Below are 24,049 nucleotides of genomic sequence, written 5' to 3' on the forward strand. Positions count from 1 at the left end.
GGGAGGGTTCCCACCCGGAGCCACCCTCCTGGGCATCCCTCTGCGACTCCGGCGGCCTCCACCTGCAGCGGGGCCGAGGGGCGGGGCGAGGGCGGGGCCGGGGCGGCACCCGTGGGAGCGGAGGCGGGAGCCGGAGTGGACCAGAGGTTGCGGCCGCTGCAGTTGTCCTGGCTGGTGCTGGGGCGGCGGAGCGGCGGGAGAGGGGTGGCGAGGCGGAAGACTGGGAGACCCCCTGAAGGACCAGCGAGACTCGGAGACCAGAGACCCGTCTCGGGAGACCTGGGACTCGGGGCGCGAGCGGATTTCCTTGCGCTCTCCCGGAGCGCGCTCGGGGGTCGCCCCATGGCAGGGACTCCGGGCCGCGATCCATGGGGGGCCCCTGGCATTTGTTACCTTCTTGGCTCCCTGCTTGCCGGACTGCTCTTCCCAGGGGCTGTCGCCTTCAATCTGGACGTGATGGGCGCCCTGCGCAAGGAGGGCGAGCCAGGGAGCCTCTTTGGCTTCTCTGTGGCTCTGCATCGGCAGTTGCAGCCCGGACCCCAAAGCTGGTGAGTCACCACACCCGCGCAGAATTCCCGTGCCCGAGCCACAGATGCCCCCCCGGCCCGCCCCATCTCTCAATCTTCCAACCCCATCAAGACTCAGGCTGTCTACAGATAACCCACACCCCAGCCTGGAGCCTTGCCTGTCTTGGGTCTGACTGAGACCCAGCATCTTGCTTTGGGGATAAGTTGGAGAACAAGGTCCTTGTCTTGGCTGGGAGCTGTCTCCTTTCACCTTTCACCCCAACTTGTATTCTTGCTCCAGTCCCAGGGCTTGTGGCTCCCCTCCTTCCAGGGGCTGAACTCCCTCAGGGAGGGAGATTGAGCATTTGGCCTCTGCTTAGGTCAGGAGGAGAGGGAAAGGACAGAGATGCTGAAGGTGCCGTGAAGGGATGAAGGGTAGACTCCAGAAATAACTTCCTGCCAGGCCATTGCCATGGGATGGAAAGAGAGCATCAGGACACTGGGCTGCCGCTTCTGTGGCTCAGGACCACAGGAAGGCTGGGGGAGGACCTGGGAGGGTCTGGCAGTCTGAACTATGTGGTTTGGTGATAGAGGGTGGCAGAAAACAGAGCCTCCAAAGTTGTAGCAGCAGCAGCAGCAGCAGTGAGAGAGATCCAGGAAGGATGCTGGCCAGGCTGTTCCCCTTCCTCCTCCTCAGGAAATTTCCAGCTCCAGGAATCTCAGCAGTGGGGAGAGGCAGGGAGAGTGAGGGGCAGAGGACAATTCTGGTTATTTTCTAATCAGTTCGGGACCTGTAGGAGAAAGACACACTTATGGGGCCTGTGACTGTCATGCTTCCTGTACTATTGGCCCCAGCTCCTTATACGATTTTAAAAAGAGAGGCAGTAGGGGGAAGAAAGCGGCCCACCCCTTCCTGCCTGGGGACTTTTCTCTCCTAGGCCAGTGCCTAAGCCACACTAAGTGTCCATTACTGGGATCAGTGCTGTCCACTGGGACTATCTTCTCCCCACTGCTATTGGCCTGGGGGCAGAGCATAGGGACAAGAGCTCATTTCTCTCCCCTGCTCAGGGAGGAGGGGCTAGCCCTGATTCTTCTTCTTCCGTTATCCCTGTCATCAGGGAGCAGGGTCAAGCAGTCCCCCAAACTTTGGGAGCAATGGAAATCTCTTCTTCAGCCTTCTGTCTGCTTCCTCCCTCATCTCTGTCTCCCTCCCTCCCCCCTCCCCCCATGTGCTAGAGTTCTAGGACTGGAGGCCTTTTTAGGACATGCTAAGCTCTCTGAGCTATTTCCAGGCAAATTCTAGGTTATTTTTAATAGCTTGGTCTCTTGTCATTTCCCCCTCGTCTCTGATGGTGGCCCCTGAGCCAAACTGGGGGCCTTCCCGGAGGGGCCTGACCCCCTCACCCTGCTCTTGCCCCAGCAGGGGGCGCTCTGCTGTCTGGTGGCCTGCGAGAGGCCAGATACCTCGCTAAGTCCCTGGCTTTGGGGTTGCAGGTCACCTTCCCCAGCACTCGCTGATCGAAAGACATCACCAATTTTGATGTCTTTCAATCTGGCCCCGGATGAGACTTTGAAGTGTAACCTTCTTTGCTCTGTGGTTTCAGCCTCATTTATTTCCACAACTGTAATACCACATAGAGTTGTTGTGAGCATTGAAAGAGTTGTTAACACACGTAAAATGCTGAGAATAGTGTGAGGCCCACAGTGGGTGCTATGAAAGTGTTGGTACCTTTTTTCTTGTATGGTGATCCACAGAGCTGGAGCGTAGCTTTAGTGCCTTACAGCAAGCCTGGATCCAAAGGCTTGGCTGGAGCACCCCCCGGGCTGAGCCAACCTTTCAGGCCAAGCACCCTCCCCAGAGGGCCACCCAGATTGAGAGAGTCAGAGTGGGCCGGACTTGGGTTGGGGCCTGGAGTGAATGGGGAATTGAGAAGTGCAGAGGTACTGGGCTACTCCTTCACCTCCACTTAGCCAGGCTCCCAGGGAGTCCTTTGCTCCTAGCTGCCTTTCTCTCTGCAGTGGCTGCATCTGTGGCTACTGTTCTGTCCAGAGGCCTGGGGTGGCTGGGGACCATGGGATGAAGCCAGGAGGGAGTGTGTGGCTGGGGCAGAGGTGGAGGGACTGGAGAGGCTGTGTGTGGGAACTCTTGTTCCAGGTGGGATGGTCTGGTCTGTTCTCCACCAAGGGTGGGGCTGGGCATAGCTATGCACTCAGCTTCTTTCCTCCATATGGACCCCTCCCCTCCTTTCTACTCCCTACTCATGACCTCCAGGGGAGATGTGAGCATTAAACACGACGGTTAGCTTCTCCTGGTGCTTAGTTATGCGCTGACCAGCTGAGACACTGCGTGTCTCTGTGAGCCTACATAATGTGTGGGTCCAGCAAACACATACGGACACCTCCTAGGGGGCAAATGCAAAGATGAATGAGGCAGCCCCAGTCCTCCAAGGGCTCCCCATCTCTGTGTTTGGAGGTGGGAGCACCATGGACTTGTCTGAAGGTTGGCCATGCCACCTAGCTTCTTTTTCTGCTTGGGTACCCTCCTCTCCTCATCCCTGTCTTCCTTTTCAGAAGGTGGCCAGTCATTGGGTGGAAAAGGCATGGATATTGGAATTAGGCATATGTGGGTTTGAATTCCAGCATCCAACTAATGTCTCTGAGTGAGTTTCCTCACCTGAAAGAGAAGCAAAGAATCCTCACATAGGATTGTTGTGCAGGTTAAATGAGATGATGCAGGTAACATGCCTAGCCTGGTGCCCGGCACCTAGTAGAGAGTCATAAACGTTAGTTCCTCATATCCCTGGCATCTAGCCTAGGGCCTGACCCATAGTAGGTGCTGAATAAATATTACTTCCTTGTATCACCAGTGCCTGACACAGGGCTTGGCAGATGATAGGTTCTCAATAAATAGTTGTTAACGAATACCCAGTGTATGCTCCCTTCCCTGACACTCCCCATCCCCCTCTCTCTCGTGACATTGGCTCTGACACGGGGTGACAGCTGCTAAGAGACGAGGAGGAGTTGTGGGAAGGGAGAATGGCTCTGTGCCCCATCAGAACTGGCACAGTGCCCCACAGATGCCTGTCTGCAGTATTGCCCCACACAGTTTTGGGCCTTGCGCCCCAGCGAGGGCGATGGAGGAAAAGAGCGGGGGAGAGAGGCCTCGAGGTTTGTCTTGCTGACGCTTTTGAGTCTCCTTCTGCGAAGAGAAGATCCTTGTAGCCAGCTGGGTGCCAATCACCTCACCTCTCTCTCTCCTTCGCTCCTGGCCTGGGGGTCCTCCCCAGGGGACCCAGGCAACCTCCATTCCCAGCACAGTCCTCCCCTGGGGAAGAAGCCTTGGCTGTGATCATGGAAAATTGTCCTGCCAAGAAAGTTGTAGCTGGGAAAGCGTCTGAGGGGGAGGTAGGAGAGCAGGCTGGGCCGGGGTGGGGCGGGGGGAGGAATGGGGAAAATCATGGACAGGGGGAGCAGAAGGAAGATGGGGTAGGGGATTCAGGATGTATGGGGAGAACGGGGCTAGGATTGGAGACAGAAAAAGAAACTTGCCCCTACCTCCATGCCAGCCGGCGTGACTGATAGAATCCTGGGCTGGCACGGTTGCTGGGCGGTGGGTCTTTGACAGATCCCTGAGGAGAGGGTGAGGGAGGCGGACTCATATCTAGTCTCTTGCTTGGCCCCCCAAGGCTGGTCCCTGGTCCACCTCATCGTGCTGTTACTTTTGCTCCCAGCATTGCTGGCATTTCTTGGAAGGTTTCAACTGAACTGTGGTTGGGGAGGAGGGCAGAGCTTGGGGATGGGGCCAGGGAGTGGGGGTAGGAAGGGCTGGTCAGGAACAGGTGCTGGGAACAGGCGCTTCTTTCAAACCAGCAGTGCTGGCCAGGCTGCTTGGGTGGCGTGTGTGTGTGTGTGTATCTACTATGTATGTGGTTCTTCATCCAGATGGTATGTGCATGTGTAATGTGATCATTGCACGGCCAAGTGTGTTAATTTGCCCGTATCAGGACATGGGAAAACCGGCTTTTGGCCCTTTGCCTTAGTCCTTCAACACTCTGCCTGGTACCGAGGAGCTGGGCCTGGGCAGCTCTGGGGAGGTGGCCACCAACTCCTGCCGCTGCCCCACCGTGCAGGCTGCTGGTGGGCGCTCCCCAGGCCCTGGCCCTGCCTGGGCAGCAGGCGAATCGCACTGGAGGCCTCTTCGCTTGCCCCCTGAGCCTGGAAGAGACTGACTGCTACAGAGTGGACATCGACCGGGGAGGTGAGGGCCCTGTGGGGGTGGGGTGGGGGGCACAGGAGGAGGGGAGGGGAGGACTTGGCTTCCTCTTTCCTCCCCTAATTCCCAGTGTCCCGCCTCCAGCTGACGTGCAGAAGGAGAGTAAGGAGAACCAGTGGTTGGGAGTCAGTGTTCGGAGCCAGGGACCTGGGGGCAAGATTGTTGTGAGTACCATATCTTTTTTTTGTTGACTTTTAATATTTACTATTTTTATTGAAAAAGGTCATGAAAATTAATTTTTAAAAAGAAGGAAAAGCAGTTTGACTCTGTAACGGTAATATAATTGCAATGAGTACCACTTCTTGTGACTTATGCAAGGGTGGTGTGTGTGTGTGTGTGTGTGTGTGTGTGTGTGTGTGTGTGTGTGTGCTTACAGAACTCAGGTTGGCAATATGGTATGATGGTCCGCTTCTGAGGACCTCAGAGAGATACAAAAATGTGTAAGACATGGTCCCTGTCCTTATAAATTTAAAAATATCTAACCATTCATCCATCCACTGATTTGTCAAACTTACTGAGAACCTTTTATACATCAGGCATTGTGCTAGTTACTGAGAGAGGACGTGTAAACTCAGGGAAAAGCCTGGTTCTCAGCTAGCCTCCTGCACAGTTTCAGAGATTCTCATTCTCTCTCTCTGTGTTATCGCTAACATGCACAAACAATAAGTCCCTATGGGGCAGAATATGGTTAATGCTAAGTGAGTGGTATGGTCCCCAGTCTATATAAGTTCAAGGGAGGAGTGGAGAGCAAAGACTCCTGCAGGTGGGGTGATTTGAGCCAGGATTTCCAGAATAAGCAACACTTGGAGAGTGGAGTAGGGAGGGAGTTCTTTGCAGACAAGGTGGTGGTGCTTAGAAAGGTTCAGAGGCATTACCAAGCTGGGCATGTTGGGGGTGGTCCCATCTGGCGGGATCGAGGAGACACGAGTTCTGGGTGCTGGCTTAGTTGTGCTGTGGGTGCCCGGGCAGGTTTCTTCCTGCCAGGGTGAAGAAGTGGGTGCAGAGAGGATAGGGCAGGGGATTATATATATACCTGCCTTACACTGGGCTGGGGGGCGGTGCCCAAGTGATGCTGGCAGATGTGTCTGTGTGTGTGTGCGCGCCTGTACGCACCTGCGTGCGTGCACCCGTGTGCAAGGGAACCAGTGTCTGCCAAATGTCTGCACACGGGCAGTGTGGCTCAAGCAGGGTCCTGGCGCTCACAGTGGAACGACCCCCTCTCCTTTTCTCCCACAGACCTGTGCGCACCGATACGAGGCGCGGCAGCGTGTGGACCAGATACTGGAGACGAGGGACGTGATTGGTCGCTGCTTTGTGCTAAGCCAGGATCTGGCCGTCCGCGATGAGCTGGATGGCGGGGAGTGGAAGTTCTGTGAGGGACGCCCCCAGGGCCACGAACAATTTGGGTTCTGCCAGCAGGGCACGGCTGCTGCCTTCTCCCCCGACAGCCACTACCTCCTCTTTGGGGCCCCAGGAACCTATAACTGGAAGGGTGAGTGACTCCCTGGGGAGGGGAGAAGGGAACCAAAATGTCCAGTACCTCAGAGAGGCGGTTGGGGGCAGCATGGGGCCAAGCACGCCCACATGTTCACTGCCGTGGAGCCCTGGGGCCCTGCCACGCTTCTCACCACAGCCATGCCAGCACGCACACGAACGGGGCCATCGCCTCTCCTCCGCATGGCCGAGAGTTCCGCAACATGCTGGCATGAGCTCCCACATGCCCAGCCGGGGCCCGCATGCTCCAACACACCAGCCCACACCTCATCACTCCCATTCCCATCTCCGCACGCTGCCGCTGGCTGGGCTGACACTCGGTGAGTGTGATGCCAAGTCTGGGGGACCCCAGGCAGCTTGGGCCGGGAGGGGGTGGAGATAGGGCTGGAAGGGAGAGGAGGGGCTTCCCTGGGTGCCTGTCTAACAAGCGCCCGGCCTGCGGGTGCTCCGTGCTCCCTGCCCTGGGCACTAACAGGTCTGTCCTTGCAGGCACGGCCAGGGTGGAGCTCTGTGTGCAGGGCTCAGCGGACCTGGCACATCTGGACGACGGGCCCTACGAGGCGGGGGGTGAGAAGGAGCAGGACCCCCGCCTCATCCCCGTCCCTGCCAACAGCTACTTTGGTAGGGACCCCTCCCCGGCCCAGAGCCGCTCTAACCCTCTGCTTCTCTCTCTTGTCCTCTCTCTCCATGCTCCCATCCTTCCATCTCTGTCTCTGTCCCTCACTCTGTCTCTGATTCTTATCTCTCTTGTCTGTCTGTCTCTCTCGTATTCTTTCTCCACTTCTTCCTCTTCCTGTCTACCTCTGTCTCCCCACTCTGTGGCCCCTCCTCTGGATGTCCCTCCCCTGGTGTCTCCCCTGCCCCGCCCCCGCAGGGTTGCTCTTTGTGACCAACATTGATAGCTCAGACCCTGACCAGCTGGTGTATAAAACCTTGGACCCTGCTGACCGGCTCCCAGGACCAGCCGGAGACTTGGCCCTGAATAGCTACTTAGGTTTGTAAGCGCCCCTCCACGTCCTCCTGGGCCCTGGGGGCTTAGCCTGGCCTCCCCGCCTCTCCTGCCCTGCCCCCCAACACGTACCCAGAGAAACACCCACTGGGCCCAGGTTACAGACAAGAGCTGAGCGCAGTAACCAGGCCCAAGGAGAAGAGGCCCCGGGGTGAAGCCTCGGGGCTGTGAACGGGGGTCTCCACGGAGGAAGATCCAGATGGGCTGAGGCTGTACTAGGAAGGAAGGAGGCTAGGCCTCTGGGGGACTTTCTCTGAGGGATGGTTGGTGGGCATGTGCGGAGAAAGGTCCAACTGTGTTGGTAAGTCCCTCTCCTTTCTCATCCACGTCCTTCTGCAGAAGAGGAGGAAACGAGGCCTGGGAGAAGCTTGCGTGAATCAAACTCTTCCCCATCTCCCCCCGTTTCTTCCTCTCCCGTCCGTGTGAAGTCTTCCTCTTCCTGCCAGGATGGTGGGCGTAGGGGGCAAAGAAGGTGCATTGGATGGGATGGGGGCCTCCTGGGTGTGCAGAGAGGAGAGCAGTTCCACGGAATCATGTGGGTGCGCCCTGGCCCAGCTCCTGCCAGTGCCTCAGCCCCCAGCCCCGCGGCCTGGCCTTCTCAGCCATTGCCTTTCTCCTTCCTCCCCAGTCCCTGAGGCCGACCTCACCGCACTTCTCGTGCCAGACCTTAGTCTCTGGGTGGGGAGGGCTTCCGGGCCTCTGGAGGGGAAGAGGAGTGGTCCAGCTGTGGTGGTGATACCTCAGAGGGCACCTCTACCTTTTAGGGAGGGGCAGGGTGGGAGGAGCTGTGACCTACCCTGGCCGGGAGTCTGGTGGGGAGAGCTCACTGGCGAGTCGCCCCCATCCAGGTTTCTCCATCGACTCGGGGAAGAGTCTGGTGCGAGCAGAGGAGCTGAGCTTTGTGGCAGGGGCCCCCCGTGCCAACCACAAGGGTGCTGTGGTCATTCTGCGTAAAGACAGCGCCAGTCGCCTGGTGCCTGAAGTTATGCTGTCCGGGGAGCGCCTGACCTCTGGCTTTGGCTCCTCGCTGGCGGTGGCTGATCTTAACAATGACGGGTGAGAGTGGGCTGAGGCGGGTGGAGCCTGGGGGAGGCTGGGTCTAGGAGGGGTAAGGCGCCTCTGGCCTCTCCTCCTGACTCCACTGGCTGTCTCTCTCTCTCCATAGCTGGACAGATCTGGTAGTGGGTGCCCCCTACTTCTTTGAGCGCCAAGAAGAACTGGGGGGTGCCGTGTATGTGTACATGAACCAGGGGGGTCACTGGGCTGGGGTCTCCCCTCTCCGGCTCTGCGGCTCTCCTGACTCCATGTTTGGGATCAGTCTGGCTGTCCTGGGGGACCTCAACCAAGATGGCTTCCCAGGTGTGACTGGGGACAGGGAAGGCTGGGGAAAGGGGGGAGGGAAGGGGGAGGGGCAGGGGTGCAGAAGCGCCTCTGAGGTCAAGGGGAAGGTCTTCTGAGGGCTCAGGGAGAGGAGCAACCTGGGCTCCTGTCTGAGCTTTACCATTTACCAGCTTTGTGACCTTGGGCAAGTACCCTTTCTGTGCTAGTGATACCTGCGGAGAGTAGCTGAAAGGATTGAAAATGACATGTGTAAGGTGCCCAGGACTTAGTAGCCTCTCAATAAAATAGAAAACACAGGGTATGGAACTGAGTGACTGAGGGAAAGTAGGGGCCTGGACCTCATGCCTCCCACACTCAGCCCCCAGGTCTGATTGCCTTTCTCCCACTCCTGCAGACCTTGCTGTAGGGGCTCCCTTCGACGGGGATGGGAAAGTCTTTATCTACCATGGGAGCAGCCTGGGGCTTGTCGTTAAACCTTCCCAGGTGAGGGGAGTGGTGGAGATGAGGGAATGGGTGTCTGGGGGACCCAGGGGGCACAGCAGCAGAGGGCGGGGGAGGCAGAGGCTGGGGTGTGATGGGTGGGGAGGCTGATGGTCTGGTCCCCCAGGTGCTGGAGGGCGAGGCTGTGGGCATAAAGAGCTTTGGCTACTCTCTGTCGGGCGGCCTGGATGTGGATGGGAACCGCTACCCGGACCTGCTGGTGGGCTCCCTGGCTGACACTGCCGTGCTCTTCAGGTGAGCCGTCCTCCTCTGCTGGCCTCCCCCTCCAAGGCCCAGCCGCTCTGCAGTGCCAGATCTGCCGCCTCCCCTCTTTCCCAGCCTCATGTTCTCATGTTTCCTGTGCCCTGGACTCCCCCTTCCCCAGGGCCAGGCCCGTCCTCCACGTCTCCCACGAGGTCTCTATTCTTCCAAGAAGCATCGACCTAGAACAGCCCAACTGTGCCAGTGGCCACTCGGTCTGGTGAGGCGGGGTCCGAGGGGAGGGTGGAGGGGAGCCTCCAGGGTTCAGTTCTCCACTGTCTACCCAGTTTGGGGCTGGGGCTGGGGCAGGAGTGGGCAGGGTTGGGGTGTGGCCGGGGCCTGTCAGCCTTGTCTTCGTCCCCGCAGCATGGACCTCAGGGTCTGTTTCAGCTACGTTGCATCGCCCAGCAGCTACAGCCCCGCTGTGGGTGAGTGAGGCCCCTCCACGCTCACCCCGTTGGGTGTCAGGGTGGGTCACTCTGGGGTGCAGAGAAGGGCCCACTGGAGCTGCTCTGCAGCTCACCAGCCCCTCCTCTCCCACCTGCCACAGCCCTGGATTACACGTTAGATGGGGACACGGACCGGAGGCTCCGGGGTCAGGTGCCCCGTGTGACCTTCCTGAGCCGTGGCCCGGATGACCCCAAGCACCAGGCCTCAGGGACCGTGTGGCTGAAACACCAGCATGACCGAGTCTGTGGAGACACTATGCTTCAGCTTCAGGTGGACGCTGACCCCTTGGCCTCTGAGGGTCATTGTCATCGCATCTTCTCTTTTCCTGGCTTCGCATCTTCTCTTTTCCTGGCTTCCCCTGGCTTCCTCTCATCTTCTTCCCAAACACACTCACACCTCAGTCTAAGATCTCGACTTCTGGGAAGGCTCCCTTTCGGGCCTCTCTTTTACCTGCCGTTTTCTTGCATCTCCTGTCAAGTTCTATACGCCCTGGAGATGGCCACGGCAGGTTCCATCTTCTCATCTGGTCCCCGAAGCCCTAAATCCTGGCTGTCCTCCCTTCTCCACCCCAGTTGCTCTCCCCCCGCTAGCCCAGTTCTCCACCTCTCTCCTTCGTCTCCCTGAGCCTCTTTCCAGGATCTGTCCTAGGTCTGGCTGGGGCTTTGGGCAGGGCTGGGGTCTGGGGGTTGTTCTTGTATTCACATCTATCTTTTCCCTTCCCCAGGAGAATGTCAAAGACAAGCTTCGGGCCATCGTGGTGACTCTGTCCTATAGTCTCCAGACCCCTCGGCTCCGGCGACAGGCTCCTGGCCAGGGGCTGCCCCCTGTGGCCCCCATCCTCAATGCCCACCAGCCCAGCACCCAGCGGACAGAGGTTAGCATGCGTTCTGGTTTAGCCCAGGAAAAGAAGCTGGGAGGGACAGGGATCGTGAATCCCTCGCCAGTGACATTCATAGCTTGCAAAATTCTTTCATGCTACCCCAGTTGTTCCTCATATCTCTAGGTGCTGTAACAGGTGGGCCACAGATGTAAAATGGCCCAAATTATCATGCGTTCCTAGTCAGAGGGGGCAGGCAGTCATTCGGGGGCCCAGGGTGCTGGGGGTCTGCCATGTTCAAATGTGGCCTCCAAGGTCCTTAGGTCACCTCTATCCCATCAGTTGGAGGGGGGCGGGGACTTCCTTGTATGGGTCTTACAGCCAGTCCGGAAGTGATGCTCTTTACTTCTCTTCACGTTCTAAGTCTGGGACTTAGTTACATGCAAGAAAGGCCAAGGAAACGCGGCCTCGCTGTGGACTAGCCTGCTGCTCTCTACCACGGCATTGTAATACTCCCATCATTTCCCTGATGAGGACACAGCTCAGAGCGGTTAGGTGACCAGCTGGGTGTCACACAGCTAGGAAGCAGCAGATCTGCGGGTTGAACTCAGGTTGTTTATTCCCGTGATCCTCTACCCCGCCATACGCCTTGGCGATACATGCACCCCCTGGGAATGACCCCCTCCTCAAACCTCTCCCCAGATCCACTTTCTGAAGCAAGGCTGTGGTGAAGACAAGGTGTGTCAGAGCCACCTGCAGCTGGTCCACGCCAGGTTCTGCGCCCGTATCAGCGACACGGAATTTCAGCCTCTGCCCATGTGAGGGGGAGCGAGGGAGCAGGTGGGGTGGGAAGGCAAGAGATCAAGGGACGGAAGGAAGTCCCCTTGCGAGGGCCAGCAGGAGTGGGGGCTGAGCCTGCAGGGAGAGGGTGGAAGGTGGAAGGTGGGGAGGACCTGCTGAGAGCTCAGAAGTTTGCAGGATGAGGGCAGTGAGGGGCCCACAGGGGTCCCGTGGCAGAGAGTGACAAGCCTTCACCATATAAAAAATTATACCGTCACATACATCCCACTGTTAGGTCTTCACAACCCCATGAAGCAGGAAATATTACTAGTCCCACTTTAGAGATGGAGAACGGAGGCCTAGAGAGGTTAAATTTCTTGCCCAAGGTCAGTAGGTGCTGGAGCTGGGGCCAGAAACAAAGGTCCCCTGACTCCCAGTCTTGACTCTCTTGCGTCTGAGGCTTGGACCAGTGTGTGCGGAGATTCGGGAGAGCCAGGGTGGGAGGAGAGGTTCAGGGAGTGGGGGCAGGCAGCATGCACTGGCAGGGGGAGGAGGAAGGGAGAGGCGGGGGCAGGTGTTCCGGTCTTAGAGTGAGTGGGATCTGACCCCCCAGGGATGCGGATGGGACGACAGCCCTGTTTGCACTGAGTGGGCAGCCAGTCATCGGCCTGGAGCTGAAGGTCACCAATCTGCCTTCGGACCCAGCCCAGCCCCAGGCTGATGGGGATGACGCCCATGAAGCCCAGCTCCTGGTCACCCTCCCTGCCTCTCTGCACTATTCAGGAGTCCGGGCCCTGGACCCTGCGGTGAGGGCCCGGGGCAGGGCAGGGGTGGGGTCTTGGGGGCTCCAGTAACCCAAGCTGATCTCTCCTTCTCTCCCCACTCCAGGAGAAGCCGCTGTGCCTGTCCAATGAGAACGCCTCCCATGTTGAGTGTGAGCTGGGGAACCCCATGAAGAGAGGTGCCCAGGTCGGCATATCTGCCCTTATTCCTATCCGAGTGGCTCTCTCACCCCTGACCCCTCCTCAAGCCCCTCACCCTCCCGGACTCTAATCTCGCTCCACCCTTTGCCTAGGTCACCTTCTACCTCATCCTTAGCACCTCAGGGATCACCATTGAGACCACAGAGCTGGAGGTAGAGCTGCTGTTGGCCACGTAAGGCTGGCGGGACAGGGTGGGTGAGGGTGGGGGCAGTGGCTTGAAGTCCACCTAGAAAGGGCTCTGCTGTCCTCACCTGATCCCTTGGGGCGGTGCCTGTGCCTGCCACCCACGCCTGCCCCTGCCACACTCCAGGATCAGCGAGCAGGAGCTGCAGCCGGTCTCTGCCCGAGCCCGTGTCTTCATCGAGCTGCCACTGTCCATCACGGGGTAAGCCCTGTCCAGGGGGGCACCTCCGCCAAAGCGGTGGGCATTGTTACCCCCAAACCCAGGCCTGGGCTCTGCCTCACCTGGCCTGACCCTCCTGACCCTCCATCAGGCCCCAGGCCTCCTCAGCCCCTGTTTTGACCCCTTCTCACCAGGGTGGCCATTCCCCAGCAGCTCTTCTTCTCCGGCGTGGTGCGGGGCGAGAGCGCCATGCAGTCTGAGCGGGATGTGGGCAGCAAGGTCAAGTATGAGGTTACGGTAAGTGGCCTGGTGAGGTCCCTCCCTTCTCGGCACAGAGGAGAAGCTGAGACATGTCCCAAGGGCTGTGGCTTTTCTCCCATCTGGCGCCTGGTTCGAGGCCTCCCCCAGTTCCTGGGCCTTGGTTGCGTGCAGGTGTTTGTGTTGAGGGCTCAGTTGACCATTTCCTGCTCATTCCTGACTGGACATCTCACCTGCTGGTCTGGGGAGGCCATGAGGGCCCAGGGGCCTCTGCTGGTGGATGGGGACGGGGGGAGGGCTGATGTCTCTCCCTAGAACCCTGCCCTTGCTTGGCTGGGGCCTCTCCGCATTTCCCGGTGACATCTCCGGGTTTTCCTGGGTTTGGGGTGGGTAGAGAATGGTGCCTAGATCTAGGGTCCTGAGTCTTTGTTGAAGCTACGCTTCCTGAGGCTTCCCGGCAGCCCTGTCCCCTCCATCTCTGGGGATTCAGAACCTGTCCTTTGCACTCTCTTGTGCCCACAGGTCTCCAACCAAGGCCAGTCACTCAACACCCTGGGCTCGGCCTTCCTCAACATCGTGTGGCCCCACGAGACCGCCAACGGGAAGTGGCTGCTGTACCCCATGCGGGTGGAGCTGGAGGGCGGGCAGGGGCCGGGGAGGAGGGGACTCTGTTCCCCCAGGCCCAACATCCTCCACCTGGTGAGGCTTAGGCGAGGTGGGTGGGGCTGCAGAAGCAGGGCGGGGCGTGGTCAGACTTTGGGAAGGACGCCATGGGGCTGGGGGTCTGCGGCCGGTGGGGGGGCCAGGAGGAGGGTGCTGGGGAGGAGGTGCCACCTCTCCTTGCTGCGTTTGGAGGGACCCTCACTGGGCCCCCTCCGCACCTCAGGATGTGGACAGCAGGGACAGGAGGCGGCGGGAGCTGGGGCAGCCGGAGCCACGGGAGCCTCAAGAGCGGCCGGAGCCCAGCATGTCCTGGCGGCCAGTGTCCTCTGCTGAGAAGAAGAAAAACGTCACCCTGGTGAGGGCGGGGCAAACGTGGCCCAGGCAGGATGGGATGGGGCACGTGGTATGACAGAGGATGGCGGGGAGAGGGGAGGGCAGGGAGTTTCAGGGTGCTGGGTGGCCTGTCAATAGCTGTGATGGTCACAGACACCGGGGGCAAGGTGACAGGGCACTTCACATCACCGCCGCTGCTCCCCCATGCCCACCAGGTGTTCACTCCAGAGCAGGGCACTTACCGTAGCCCGTTACCCACGCGGTTGATTCTCCCTGCGTTTGTATGAAAGGTCACATTTTATAGGGGGTGGTTTTAGCCATCTCTGAGATCTGTTTGTTATTCTTTTGAATTCTTTTAGGCCAGAAAGTCAATTTGCATAAGGAAACCTGCTTGATTTTCACAATGTCAAAAAACACTTGAAGGTTTTAAGAGTTCTAATAATTAAATTGATAGTATATTTATGTGATTCATTAAGCCTATCCTTTTCGAGCCCTTTTGCCTCCCCGTTTCCTGTTTCACACGGTTTTGTTCCTGGCGGGGCTCACTGAGCATATTAGTGCAGACTCTGTGTATCGTCCCTTTTAGGATGGCGCTGGCAGTGAGAGTGTGGGGGGGGGGCACAGATCGGGGGGTGCTTGGCCTGGTGGCAGAAGGTGAATCCCAGGTGCGGAAAGGATGGGCAATAGAGGCAAAAAGAGGCAAAGAGACCTTGGCAGGGGGAGGGCAGCAGTTGGGCCAGCTCTGGTGGCATCTGTCTGGGAGGAAGTTCCGCTACCACAGCCCATCCCTCCTGGGGGCCCTCAGCTTCCCTGCCCCCCTGAGAGCATGGTGGAAAGCAAATGAAGGCACCTCAGGGGTGGTATGAGCTTGTGTAACTGCTGTTTCCCTGTTACACGGATAGTCCTGCTTTCTCCAGGTGAATGATTTCTTCTGAAAGGCCACCCTTTTTGCTAAGAACTTTGAAATGGATTCTTTTACTTAAAATGACTTTTAGGGCTTCCCTGGTGGCGCAGTGGTTGAGAGTCCGCCTGCCGATGCAGGGGACACGGGTTCGTGCCCCGGTCCGGGAAGATCCCACATGCCGCGGAGCGGCGGGGCCCGTGAGTCATGGCCGCTGAGCCTGCGCGTCTGGAGCCTGTGCTCCGCAACGGGAGAGGCCCGCGTACCGCAAAAAAAAAAAAAAAAAAAAACTTTTAGACAAATTGAGCAAGGATTCTTGAATTGCTCGAAAGTGGCCATTCTTCCGTATAGGCAGCGTCATGAATAGAACATTAATTTTTAGGCAAATGGGCCATCAGGTGGGATTGGGCCAAATGGATTTAGGTCAGGCTTGGAAGGAGAAGGGCCTAAGTCCCCTGTCCCCCCGGCAGCTCCGGGCATCCTCCTGCTCATTCAGTGAGTTTGGGCTTCGCGGAGGAGCGCAGCTTTGCCCCCTCTGGACTTGGGTTCAAGTATCTGTGCCACCTCTTTCCAGCTTTGCTAGCTGTGTGACCTGAGGCAGGTCATCTGGCCTCTTTGAACTTTAATTTTCCTAGTTTGAAAAATGGGGATGATAATAATATGCACCTTGCAGGACAGTTGTGAATTTAAATGAGATAAGTACCTTGCAGATAGATGCTCAATATATGGGACTGTCATTAGGTAACATGAGCATCTCCTGGGGAAGGTACTCTGCCTGCTGCTGTCAAGAGACCTCCTCCCTGCTCCCCACGCATTTCAAAGCCAAATAGCCCAGATTTGGGGTAGGCTGCTATTTTGGACCACAGGGTTAGTTTGGGAAGACTTCTTGGAGGAGGGGAGTTTGAAGCCAGGTAAGGAAAATGGGAGGAGATATTGAATGAAGAGCCAGGGGAAAATGGAGGGATGGAGGGAAGGCTCTGGGCAGACAGTGTCTGTGTGACCACGTCTGTGAGGGTGCTGGGCCCTGGGCAGCTCGGTGGGCTGGGGCCAAGCAGCTCAGAGCCCTGCCTGTCCTGGTCCACAGGACTGCACCCGGGGCACGGCCAACTGCGTGGTGTTCAGCTGCCCTCTCTACAGCTTTGACCGTGCAGCTGTGCTGCATGTCTGGGGCCGCCTCTGGAACAGCACCTTCCTGGAGGTGAGAGTCAGGCTGGGGCGCTGGGCTGGGCATCCTCTTCCCCAACCCCCGCCCTGGGGTTCACTTCTTCTTCCTCCTTCCTGTCCAAATGCAGCACACTCTCAACCCAAGACAGGTAGAAACACCCTCCGTGTTGGGCGCCATTCCGTTTACAACTTCAGGAGCTGGGGGGAGGTGGGGGCGTGGGGGCATTTAGGAGGAGGGTCTCCTTCCCTGCTCCCTTAGGAGTACTCGGCTGTGAAGTCCCTGGAAGTGATTGTCCAAGCCAGCATCACCGTGAAGTCCTCCATCAAGAACTTGCTGCTCAGAGATGCCTCCACAGTGGTGAGCTGCTGGGCTGGGGGGCGTGGAGCAGGGGAAGCTCTTCTGTCCTGTTGCTCCAGCCCTTGTTCCCTTAACCCCTTGCTCCCCAGATCCCAGTGATGGTATACCTGGACCCCGTGGCTGTGGTGGCAGAAGGAGTCCCCTGGTGGGCCATCCTTCTGGCTGTACTGGCCGGGCTGCTGGTGCTGGCGCTGCTGGTGCTGCTTATGTGGAAGGTGAGGCTTGGGGAGGGTGATGCTGCTGGGAGCAGGGCTCCCCTGTCAGGCAGGTGGCCTTTCATGCTGTGGTTCTCTCACCCAGTCTCCCATTTATTCAGCAAATCTGCATTGAGCACTTACCCTGCGTGTACCAGGGTTTCTATCAGGCCCTGGATGTTTCAGAGATAAGTCAGATGCAGATCCTGTTCTCAGGGGTTTTACAGTCTAGCTGGGGAGGGGAGTAGTCCAGGATGAGGCAGTGGACTGAGTCAAGAAAGTGCAGTGGGAGCTCAGGCGAGGGAAAGCTTGAGAGCAGGTGACCCTGGAGCTGCGCCTTAGAAGGTGGGGTGGTAGGATCTGGATGTGGGGAGAGGGATGGGTGGGTGTGGGCCTTTCAGGACTATGAGGGGCAAAGCCATGGAGGCAGGGAAGTGTGGTCTGAATTAACTAGAGCATGGTGGGTAAGGCTGGGAAGGAAACTGTGGCCAAGAAAGCCAACCAGTGTGGAGAACTGCCTGCAGGGAACTGTTGCCAGGACTGAACTCGGAACCTCCACATACCAGGCTCTACCTGGAACCATTCTCATACACACAGAGTGTAGCCAGAATCACGTGTGCGTCTGGGGCTCCGCATTAAAAGCCCGTTCATGTGCGTGTCAGTACAGAGAATCACGTCCATCACCAGCGGTCATCCCCTGAACCACATGCCACATCTGGGCCATGTGGAGCCATGCATGCCCTTGGGGCCCTATGGAGAACTGCCCCCCCCCCCCCACCCAGGACCAAGCACACCCTCTGGCAAATGTGAGTCATCAGTGGACCAGGCCTCTGGGCGTCCAGACTGTTGGGAACCTTGCCATTCTTAGGGGAGATCGATGCCTCCGAGAAACTGGCTCCAGAATCTCTGCTTCCTGCTCCCATGGAAGGGGGACAAGGCAGAGGTAGAGGCGCCCATCTTTCCTCAGTCTTCCCATCCTCCACCTCTTCTGCTCCTTTCCTCCCTTACGTCCCAGTGTGGCTTCTTCCATCGGGACAGCCAGAGCTCATCTTTCCCCACCAACTACCACCGGGCCCGTCTGGCCGTGCAGCCCTCAGCTGTGGAAGCTGGGGGTCCAGGGACCGTGGGGTAATTGTTGTGTGTGAGCATGTGTGTGCGCGCGTGTGTGTGCGCGTGTGGGTATGTATGTGAGTGTAGCTCGAGCTCCCAGCATTCAGGGGACCAGGAATGTGCAGGGTGTAGAAAGGAGATTGCATGAGGGTGGTGTGAGTTCCAGGAGCTGAGGGGAGGAGGTTGTCAGGGTGAGGCCCTAGGGTGAGTGCGCACAGCCTGGGGCACGCACAAGGGTTGGGTGGGCTCCTGGGGTTCTGAGCATGTGGGGAGTGCAGGGAGGTGCCGTGCATGTCTTTTCTGTGGGCATGAGTGTGCAGAGACACATGTGCAAGGAGGTGCCGTGCAGTCCAGCATGTAGGAGTCCTGGGAAGTCCTGAGTGTGAGTGTGCAAGGGACACATTTCTGTCTTGGTAGGTAAGGGCCAGCAAGTTCATGACTTAGGGAGGGGCCAGGCTACCGTATTCATAGAGGAGAGGGCCCGCCCTAAGGGCGATGCTGCTCAGTACACAGGGGTCGTGCATATGAGGCTTGGGAGGAATCATTCTGGAGTTTGCGGGGCTCTAGGAAGCCATGTTTTCCCTCTGCTCTTGTTTGTGTTCTAGGGGATGCTACCGGGTCTCTTAAAAATCTTGGGGGTGTGGAAACCTTTGGGGTCAGCAGTCCTGATGTTCTACCTTCACCCCCCTCTTTCAGGCACCAAGGGAGATGTCCTTGGTCCTGCACCTCAGGCCCCTCCTGGTCTTTCTCTTGCTGTCAGTGAGAACCTGGGGACCCAGCACTGATGGTGGCACCTGTGAGGGCTGCTTCCTGCACGAGCTGCTGCCCAGCCAGCCCCTTTCTGCTGCTGTTGGTTCTTTCTGTCCCAGGGATGGTGGAGGCAGGAGGCTGGGCTGTGCTGGGCATCTCCAGGGACCTCAGCCCCGGAGCCTGCTCATGTCTGGCCTGCTGTTCTTCCAGATGGGATTCTTCAAGCGAGCGCGGTACCCCGAAGCTACTGTGCCCCAGTACCACGCGGTGAAGATCCCACGGGAAGACCGGCAACAGTTCAAGGAAGAGAAGACGGGCACCATCCTGAGGAACAACTGGGGCAGCCCCCGGGGCGGGGGGCCCGATGCACACCCCATCCTGGCTGCGGATGGGCACCCGGAGCCAGGCTCCGATGGGCACCCTGTGCCAGGCACTGCCTAGCCTCCTCCTTCCCAGCCTGGCCCATGGGTCCCCTGCACCCCTTCCCCAGAGATGGCTCCTAGGGATGAAGGGGGCAGGCTGGGTTGCTGGTGTCCCATCAGGATGTAGCAGGATCTGTTTCCTCGGGGGCACAGACCTCTCTCCCCGTGAGGACCACACCCACCCACCCCCAAACCTCCCCTTAGGGTGCTGTGAGATGAGAGGGGGTAAATCAGGGATGGGTCGTGGGGGAGGGTGAGGAGGGCAGTGGTGTCCTGATGCAAAAGTGGGGAGAGGGGACCCTAATCCTTCCCTCTCCCATTCACCCTGTATAATGAGACCCCGAGGACCTATCTCCCTGAAAGCGCCTTAAGCCCAGAGGGTGGGGAGGAGGTTATGTCGCTGACTCAGGGGCTCTTCCCTCCCTGGCTTCCCCTCTCCTCTGACCTTAGTTTGCTGCATCCATCCGTGGGTTTTGTCTATTTATTAAAAACGATGTGAGGACGAAGCCTCTGGCTTCTTTGCTGAGTGCTGCAGGGTCTCCAGAGAGGACTGGTTCTCTCTGCATCCCCGCAGCCCAGGACAAAGGTGGTGGTTGGAGGGAGCCCAGGGCGCCTGGCAGGGATACTGGTGACTTTTGTGACCAGGTCCTGGGGGCACGTGGGTGTGGTCTCAGAAGTGGGGGGAACACGGGGAAGGGACGGGGGGCTGTCCTAGGGGTAGTGGGCAAAAACTGGGAGACCCAGTCGAGGAATTTGCAGTTAGGGATATGACAGGGTATAACTGTTTCCTCCCTATAGTCAGGATGGGAATAGAGCTTTTTCACTGCACAAGGAAGGGTTGAAGTTAGAGAAGGAGAGGGGCTCCCCGCGGAGAGGTGGGAGAAGGAGGGGCTTATTTCACTGCCTTTCCCATGATATGGGGCCCAACGGGTAACCACTTGATGGGAGGGGGTTGTCGTTCCATTTGGAGTTCAGAGAACTGGGCATTCTCCAGATCTTTCCAGGTCTCTCTGGTGAGGCAGCAGCCATCCCCAATGTGTTTCCAGGTGGGCTCTAAAACCTGCTGCCACAGGAAGGCCCAGCTTCCACGTGGCTCAGCCACGTGCTCCCAGAAAAAAAACATTCCTCCCTGGGAGAGAAGAGAGAGCGTCACTTACCTGCTCCATTCTGCAATCTTCCTCTACTCTCACCTCCATCCCGCTGACCAAGCCTGGTCAAAACCTCTTGGTGGAGTGGGAGGTGCTGGCCTGCGAGTTTAGGGAGATCGTCCGGCTCTGTGACCTTCTCTGCATCCCCCGGCTCTTACCCCCCAACTCAAAGTGAGTGTGAAGAGCCTCCTGTGACCTAGGGGCCATGACTGGTGAGAGATTTTTAAACAATGACCCGAAGGCCAGCGTAGCCGAGGGCAGACAGATGGGGAGGTGGGGAACCAGGAGCAGAGATCTCATTGGATACAGAGATGCTCGCGCTGAGCCCTCTCCCGAGACCAAGACGCCTGCATCCCAGACATCTCAGCCAGCATCCCACGGAAGGGTGCACTGGGCTCCTGAGTAAGCTGGGGTTCCTCCAGCTCTTTCCTCCTCACTGTACCCTCCCTAGGTGATCTCATGCACCCAAAACAACAACAACAAAACAACCAAAAGTTATACGTAACTGTTAACGTTAATGAATTAAAACCTTCCAGAAAGCATGAATCTAAAAGGAAATGTCCAATAGGTGATACAAGCCAGATATTCTACGGCCTTTCCTGTTTCGGTCTCAAATTCCAATGCGCTTGGAATTTACCAGCTACAAGCTGATGACTTCCAAATCTAAATCTGCAGGCTACATCTTTTTCTGACCTCCAGATCTGGACTTAAAAGTGCCTCTGGGTTTTCTGCCTGGCTGTCTCCATGGCACCACAGACCTAACAAGTCCAAAACACGTTTCTTTTATCTTGCAAATGGCACTTCTCTCTACCCTCCCTCACTCCCTCCACAAGTCGCTCACGCCAGAAACCTGGAAATCATCCTAAACTCCTTTCTGTCCACACCCAGTTCCAAACTTTATGGATTCCACTACTCCAATATCTCTACTTAGAACACTCTTTTGTTTCCGCCACTCCCTCCACCCCCTGCTTAACCCCTCAGATCTCAGTTTAAACACCACATCCCTAGGTGTCCTTCACCCCTCTTTCCCCCTTTGTTAGGTGGATCACCTGTGTGATTCCACAGCACCCTATCCTGCCCCATCCAGGCCCTGGTCATATCTCCTGTTCACCAGCAGGTGGGGCTGGGTGGATGTCTAATGCACTGGTGCCTGAGATTCCCCATCCTGGGTGCCCTGGACACCGGGGTGTCTGATGCTACGTTTGTTGCCCCGTGCCATACACTTCCCATTCTGCTCACCGGCCTCAGTACTCTCCGAACTTCCTGCAGGACCCTCTTTGGGCTCTGCACCGAGCACAGCACCAAGGTGCTGACCACCACGTCCATGGAGCCACTGGCCAGCTGTTTCATGTCCTCTCCGAAAGCCACCACAAACCGTTCATATTCAAGATGCCTATTCTTGGCCATACTCTTTGTCAGGAACTTCTCAAAGTGAGGGTTCGGGTCCAGGCAGGTGATCCTGCAGCCACGTGGGTAGAACTGGAAGTTGGCGCCAGTGCCACAGCCCAGCTCCAGCAGGGCCACCTTCCCCGAGGCTCCTGCCAGCCCCTTTATCTGGCTGAAGAGCTCCTGTTTCTTGCTGTCCATCTTGCGGTTGCAGTTGACTGTCAGCATGGCCATGAGGTAGGGGAAATAGGTCTTGCACAGGGGCTCCCAGAAACCCAGCAGAGCCATGAGGTGCAGGGGCAGGGTCAGGATTAGCACCAGCAGCTGCAGGAGTCGGACCAGGGTGTCCATGGTAGCCTGGCTCTGAGTGGAGCTTCCCTTGGGTGGCTGGCCTGTCTCTCTGCTCCGCCGCTGCAGACTCGAGTCTCCTTTCGCCCAGTGATAGGACTTTGTTCCCTGTCTCCTACTTGGCCGTTTCCTCTTTGCCGGGGAGGAGTTGATGTATGAAATCTCTCCAGAGGGCGCCGGTCCCAAAATCCCGTAGGCTCTTCAACCAATTTTATTACGTGGGGGCGAAGAAACAGGTGGTGCCAGTGTGTCCTGAGTTCTGGGGCGCTGTGCCCAGTTGAAGAGGCTGGTGTGTGCTGATCATCTCAGAGGGACGCGGGAAGGGGGAGGGGAGCTACGTCTCGGAGCACAGCTTCATGGGGGCCAAATGCCCCGGCAGAGCAGACTCCTGCAGCATGTCCCGGCCTCATTCCGGGCTCAGGTTCTGCTCAGTTTATGCAAGTTGGAAATTCTGGTTGGGTGCCCCTGGAACACCCCCAGGGCTTTGTAAACTGTAACATGCCTCTGCCCCAGATAGAAGCCAAACACAGAGAAGGATGTGTCAACCCCAGGGGGGCGGTCACAAAACTTCTCTGCTGGGCAGCAGCACAGGGGCTGCCCTGGCTCCAGCGGCGCCGTGTGGGAGACACTTTCCTGAAATAGCTCATCCCTGCCTGACTCAGGAATTGTCCCAGACCTTATCCCTCAGCCCCGCGCTGGCCGGGGCACAGTGGGTTTGACCGGCAGGACGGACGGAGGCAGTGGACTTGGACAGAGCACCCGCCCCAACCAGGGACTTTGTTTAAAGTCGTCCTCCCCCAGAGGCCACCAATGACCCTGGAAAATGCTCCTCGTGAGACTTGAGGCTATTGGACTTTCCCTCTTGTAGAGAGCCCATGCGTAGTGGCTGAAGGAAGTTTTGTTTAGAGAAAAGAAAATCAACATTCATTTTATTGTTGAGTGGTATTCCATTTTATGGAGTTACCATAAATTATTTATCCATCCAGCTGTTGACGGACATTTGGATTGTGTCCAGTTTTTGTCTATTACAAATAGAACTGCTATGAACGTTTATGTCCATGTCTTTGTGTGGATATATGCTTATATTTCCTGTGTGTAAACACCTGCATGTGGAATGGCTATTTATTCATTTATTTAAAATGTGTAATTATTCTTTTGTTTTGGTGGTATCATTTAATTTTTTTTTCTTCTTTTTTTTTTTTTGGTTGTAGTAAAATGCACATAACAAAACTTACCATCTTCACCATTTTAAGTGTACAATTCAGTGGTATTAAATATATTAACACTGTTGTGGACCCATCACCGCCATCCACCCCCATAATTCTTCTTATCTTGTAAAATTGAAACTCTGTATCCGTTAAACAGTAACTTTCCATTCTCTCCTCCCCCCACAAGCCCCTGGCAACCACCATCATACTTTCTGTCTTTGTGATTCTATGTGACTGCTCTAAGTACCTCATGTAAGTGAAGTCATATGGTATTTATCTTCCTGTGACTAGCTTATTTCACTTAGCATAATAATAATAATATTTTGTTATATGTATACACCACATTTGCTTATCCATTCATCTATCAATGGACACTTGGGTTTCTTCCATGTTTTAGCTACTGTCAATAATGCTGCTATGGGGGACTTCCCTGGTGGTCCAGTGGTTAAGACTCCGTGCTTTCAATGCTGGGGTCGGGGGTTTGATCCCTGGTCGGGGAACTAAGATCTCACATATGGTGCAGCCAAAAGACAAAAAAAAAACGGGTGTACAAATACCCCTTTGGGACCCTCCCTGCTTTCAATTCTTTTCAAGGGCATATACCCAGAAGTGGAATTGCTGATCGTATGATACTCTATCTTTGATTTTTTGAGGAACCACCATGCTGTTTTCCACAGCGGCTGTACCATCCATTTTATATTCCCACCAACAGTGTTCTGTTTACTCCACATCTTTGCCAACGATTGTTGCTGGCTTTTTTTTTTTTTTTTTGATGGTAGCCGTCTTAATGGGTTTGAGGTACTGTGTCATTGTAGTTTTGATTTGCATTTCCCTAGTGATTAGTGATGTTGAGCATCTTTTCATGTGCTTCTTGGCCATTCATCTATCTTCTCTGGAGAAATGTCTATTCAGGTCCTTTGCCTATTTTTGAATTGGGTTGTTTGTTTTTGTTGTTGTTGAGTTTTAGGAGTTTTCTCTTCTGGGTGATAATCTGGTATCATATATGATTTGCAAATGTTTTCCCCCATTCTGTGGGTTGCCTTTTTACTTTGGGGATAGTGTCTTTTGA

The 24,049-nt window shown here is 56.7% G+C and overlaps 2 protein-coding genes across 16 annotated transcripts; one reads left to right on the forward strand and one right to left on the reverse strand.

Annotated features, from left to right (window-relative positions):
- The first annotated feature begins 144 nt into the window (after positions 1-144).
- On the forward strand, positions 145-19,392 carry ITGA7 (integrin subunit alpha 7). Of its 14 annotated transcripts, none has more exons than XM_032645677.1 (27): positions 145-548; positions 4,547-4,764; positions 4,864-4,943; positions 6,016-6,271; positions 7,148-7,267; positions 7,622-7,732; positions 8,131-8,338; positions 8,448-8,641; positions 9,018-9,106; positions 9,231-9,358; positions 9,489-9,584; positions 9,731-9,792; positions 9,915-10,084; positions 10,539-10,688; positions 11,334-11,449; positions 12,025-12,217; positions 12,300-12,380; positions 12,487-12,566; positions 12,705-12,779; positions 12,932-13,034; positions 13,518-13,694; positions 13,882-14,013; positions 15,977-16,090; positions 16,316-16,414; positions 16,504-16,629; positions 17,477-17,551; positions 18,679-19,392. In XM_032645677.1, the coding sequence occupies exons 1-27, from the start codon at positions 343-345 to the stop codon at positions 18,907-18,909; spliced, it is 3,690 nt and encodes a 1,229-aa protein (XP_032501568.1). In that variant the 5' UTR covers positions 145-342; the 3' UTR covers positions 18,910-19,392. The 14 variants fall into 14 exon arrangements, with proteins under 14 accessions (XP_032501568.1, XP_032501571.1, XP_032501567.1 ...); XM_032645667.1 differs by having other exon boundaries at positions 190-548; positions 17,391-17,551; XM_032645669.1 differs by having other exon boundaries at positions 190-548; positions 4,637-4,764.
- Positions 19,358-22,991, reverse strand: METTL7B (methyltransferase like 7B). 2 transcript variants are annotated; one of them, XM_032645682.1, is made up of 2 exons: positions 21,278-22,991; positions 19,358-20,019 (listed from the first exon to the last, which is right to left on the reverse strand). In XM_032645682.1, exons 1-2 carry the CDS (start codon positions 21,773-21,775, stop codon positions 19,783-19,785), a joined length of 735 nt encoding a protein of 244 aa, XP_032501573.1. In that variant the 5' UTR covers positions 21,776-22,991; the 3' UTR covers positions 19,358-19,782. The 2 variants fall into 2 exon arrangements, with proteins under 2 accessions (XP_032501573.1, XP_032501574.1); XM_032645683.1 differs by having other exon boundaries at positions 19,882-20,234.
- Positions 22,992-24,049: the final 1,058 nt, after the last annotated feature.

This window comes from Phocoena sinus, chromosome 10 (genome assembly GCF_008692025.1).
Source record: "Phocoena sinus isolate mPhoSin1 chromosome 10, mPhoSin1.pri, whole genome shotgun sequence".
NCBI classification, from domain to species: domain Eukaryota; kingdom Metazoa; phylum Chordata; class Mammalia; order Artiodactyla; family Phocoenidae; genus Phocoena; species Phocoena sinus.

Bases quoted from the DNA above. Each gene is read 5' to 3' on its own strand.
- ITGA7 (XM_032645677.1), top strand. From the start codon at position 343: ATGGCAGGGACTCCGGGCCGCGATCCATGGGGGGCCCCTGGCATTTGT. The intron at 549-4,546 runs GTGAGTCACCAC...CCTTTGCCTTAG, and splicing joins CAGCCCGGACCCCAAAGCTG to TCCTTCAACACTCTGCCTGG. The intron at 14,014-15,976 runs GTGAGGGCGGGG...CCTGGTCCACAG, and splicing joins AGAAGAAAAACGTCACCCTG to GACTGCACCCGGGGCACGGC.
- METTL7B (XM_032645682.1), bottom strand. From the start codon at position 21,775: ATGGACACCCTGGTCCGACTCCTGCAGCTGCTGGTGCTAATCCTGACC. The intron at 20,020-21,277 runs GTGAGCAGAATG...CTTCTCTCCCAG, and splicing joins TTCGGAGAGTACTGAGGCCG to GGAGGAATGTTTTTTTTCTG.